The sequence below is a fragment of the Poecilia formosa genome, unplaced genomic scaffold, assembly GCF_000485575.1.
Source record: "Poecilia formosa unplaced genomic scaffold, Poecilia_formosa-5.1.2 Scaffold659, whole genome shotgun sequence".
Classification (NCBI taxonomy): domain Eukaryota; kingdom Metazoa; phylum Chordata; class Actinopteri; order Cyprinodontiformes; family Poeciliidae; genus Poecilia; species Poecilia formosa.
Genome location: NW_006800598.1, coordinates 98,968 through 102,529, shown reverse-complemented (window position 1 = coordinate 102,529; position 3,562 = coordinate 98,968). Strand labels below are relative to the sequence as shown.

At 36.1% G+C, this 3,562-nt stretch overlaps 2 protein-coding genes across 4 annotated transcripts in view; one reads left to right on the top strand and one right to left on the bottom strand.

Annotated features, from left to right (window-relative positions):
* Positions 1-2,064, bottom strand: part of chtopa (chromatin target of PRMT1a) — an 11,105-nt gene extending 9,041 nt beyond the window's left edge. For 2 of the 3 annotated variants that reach the window (XM_007542110.2, XM_007542111.2), the window contains exon 1: positions 1,793-2,063. The gene's annotated coding sequence lies outside the window, so the exon portion shown is untranslated. Of the gene's footprint in view, positions 1-1,792 lie in introns of all 3 variants that reach the window. The other variant, XM_016666092.1, reaches the window with a different exon arrangement.
* Positions 2,065-2,327: 263 nt separating this feature from the next.
* Positions 2,328-3,562, top strand: part of snapin (SNAP associated protein) — an 11,367-nt gene continuing 10,132 nt past the window's right edge. Inside the window, exon 1 of the mRNA XM_007542109.2 lies at positions 2,328-2,494. Within this exon, the coding sequence (XP_007542171.1) occupies positions 2,379-2,494 (116 nt within the window). The 5' untranslated portion in view covers positions 2,328-2,378. The remainder of the gene's footprint in view (positions 2,495-3,562) is intronic.

Here is a 3,562-nt window from a genome sequence, read left to right as displayed (position 1 = left end):
GAGGAATTTTAGTAATCGAGGTACTCGAATCATTCGAGGAATCGTTTCAGCCCTAGTTTATTGCATTAACTTCTGGGACAATTTATCGTCCAGAAACTAATTTCTGGGTGACAGATCTAGCCGAGCAATCCACTTTCTACATTTCCCACACTTTCTGCCAGTGGGAATAGATGCAATTTCCTTGCACCATGTAGGAAATTGGTGCAATTTCCTCAGCTTTTTACCACAAAAAAGGTGAGGAAAAATTTAATATTAACACACAAAACAATAATGCTAAGCAAATGCATCCTTACAGCCAACCTAAACAAGGCTGGTGGAGTCAAGTACTTTGCCCAGCAGCAAATCCATGTTGCGCCCACCATACTCGGAAATACTTTGCTGCTCGGATTCAATGTGAAAGTGTGGCGGCATCAACTAAATCACTCACCCTCTCTTTTGTTACCTAGCAACAAAAGAGAGGTACTAGGTACTCTTAATAGCTGTTGAGCTATTAAGAATACCTAGTGCTCTTAATAGCACGAGGTACTCTAGCGCAGCAGCAGTTTCAGGTTTTGCCACCGTGCTTAAAATATGGCATGGAGTGAAAACTGTGGATGAAACAAGAAAAGGTCATGCCACTAGTTTGACAGTATTTCAGATATTTCAAACAAAAAACGAATCAATAAATTAGTTTATTGACTGAATTTAAACATTTATATTGTGATAAGTTTTTCAATCATATCTCCAGCCCTACAGAACATCTGCCAAATTATTATATTTTATTATATTGCATTATATTAAATAACATGGATTAAGGGCTTTATATGCAACATCTCAATCAGATTTTCTCACAAGAAACTAAAGACAGTCCTTGAATTTATGCAATAAAATACAAGACAGAAAATTGAAATCAGAGCATTTTTTGATTGTGGAGCCACAAAAGGAATCATCAAATGCTACCTATTCCAAATAACTTCTTCCTGGAGCTTTAGTCTCCAAGCGAAGCTCCAACCCCAAAGAGCACCCCTCCAACTCCCCCACTCAGCTCGTTTAAACTAGCAACAGCAGTGAACTGCACACTTGCGCATCTGCTGAGCTTACCAAACTAACAACTTTTCAGCGCAACACTCCTAAAAACGATATTAAAGAGCTAATAGAGGAATTATATTATGATGATGTCCTGAAGGCAGAGTGTTGGACGGAGCAGGAGCTAATTAAAGAGACAGAGGCCCAATTTCAAGTCATACAATTGCAAAGTCAAAGTTCTTTAAATTATGTTTGATATGTACAGCATTTTTATGATCATGCTATAAAATGGCAAGATGGAAAATACATACTACTGTATCTTTAATCCCTGGAGATTAAATGTGTCCCAAAATGGTACATCTTTTCAAATTGTTATAAAAATTCAATATTTTTTTTTTTTACTTTTAGAAATTAAATCTACTCAGCAGCTCCAGACATATCCAGAGATATTAAGTTTTTCATATTTTAAAAATGTTCTCTACATACAAATACACACACACACACACACACACACACATATATATAGAAATCAAAATATAAATATGTGGTTTGTGATGAGAATTCTAATTCCTTGAATATGTGCTTGTAACTGAAATAAATGTACAATATCCTTTCACAGAAAACCGGTGAGTCGCGGTTTCCTATCATGTCGATTCACAATTAATAAGATATTTTCGTATCACTAGCACTACACATAGATGTTCTTCTTTAACCCTAACGAACAAATATACTTGTTCTTGGGGGATCTGATATATATAGTGGTAGCATAGTGTTTGTTTGTACTTACTGTTGCGTCTTACGAGAAAGGAATCTGGTGCGGTTAACTTTAGCAGCTAGCTTCAGTGTCTTCCAGTAGGTATTTTTGTGATACTCGGTTTAAATAAAATATAACAGGTTGGTTTCCTATTCAGTAGATGCATAAAGTAAAAATTGAATTAAAGATCCTCAAAGTAAATGAAGAAAACTACAGAATCACGTCTCGCATTGGTTCAACTACCTATGTGGCTAAAATGGTGCTGCTGGGATGACTTGGGCAGGAAAATGGAGAAACAGATATGTTCAATGTATGTAGGAATAAAGAAACCGCACATAAGATTGACGTCACTTCCGAGAGCATTTTTGGTATTTGAATTTGTCTCCTAAAGGATCTCGCAACTAAGTTTGTTTTTGTTATGTGTTTAAATTAAATCATACATTTACTAATATGTCACAAAGTTTTAAAATCGATTTGTTGACGTTTTACTAAATTATCTGTTCACAGAGGAAGGTCGAAATTCCAACTCCCGTATTTTAATAGAATGTAGCATTGATGACGGTTTACTAGCGTCACGAACACGTGACTTCCTGACTGCAGTTGTTGCTTTCTGAGCGAAATGGCTGCTGTCGCTGTGGTGGACGCATTCTCCGGTACAGATCCTGTTGCAGAAGGACTTCTCGAACTCATCAAACCTGCGATTCATCAGCTCGATTTACACGTCCACTCAGTCAGGTAAACTGGATTATGGATCACAACACAATGCGATCAATTGCCTTGACAATCACGTGACATCTCGGTCAAGAATAAATAAACTCCGTTTGCTACAATAGTATACTCGTTATTCATGTTTTATATGGAAGCACCTCCTTAATANAGTTTTCTTCTTGGAAAAAGTTATTAAAAACAAGTTTTTGTCTAAATTAAGGTGAATTCATGGTTCCTTTTTCCACATAATGTAACCGGTAGTGTTTATGATAAAAAATAAATAAATAAATAATAATTATGTGATCGGTATCGGTGATCGGTATCGGTATCGGGAGGAAAAAACCTGATCGGCACATCTCTACTATTTAAGTATCTAAACATTCTAATGGACAATGTTTTTATGTTATTTTCAAGTATATTATGTGTTTATTGTCGTTAGTGTCAGAGACTAATAGGGGAGGTTACGGTTCGGGCTTTTTAGCTTCCGAAGCCTGACGAAGCACAACAAGCCTCATAGCTTAACAGTAGCGCAGCTCTCAGAGTCAGCGTGGACTCTGTTCAAAGCCTTGTCACCATAATATCACAGTCAGCGCAGACCTAGGCCTGCATGCTTGTGGCATACAATGTATCAAAATAATGTTCATCAACAAAAGTTCTGAAACTCACCCTGAAAAACTTTCTGCCAGTATCTTCAGGTTTTTTTTTTGTGACCTGGTCTTAAGCCGTTTATCCATTATTATTTTTAAACACAATCCTTTGCTAAGCTAACTGTATCATCACAGTTGGAGCTTTTATCATGGCAAATTAATGGTTGTTTACATGAAGGACCTTGCAGACGTTCTTGCATTACTATTCCATTACCATAACTTCAAAAGGGTCTCATAATAACTATATTATTGTTTATTGTAGGGCTGTTGTAAACGAATATTTTAGTAATCGAGTAATCTATCGATTATTCTTACGATTAATCGAGTAATCGGATAAAAAAAATTCTAAAATGAAATATTGGTAAATCTGGCATAATACCGGTGTTACTATCAGATATCAATATCAGTCCCATTTTTCATATTTGAGCATCCCTAACAGTTGCTTTTT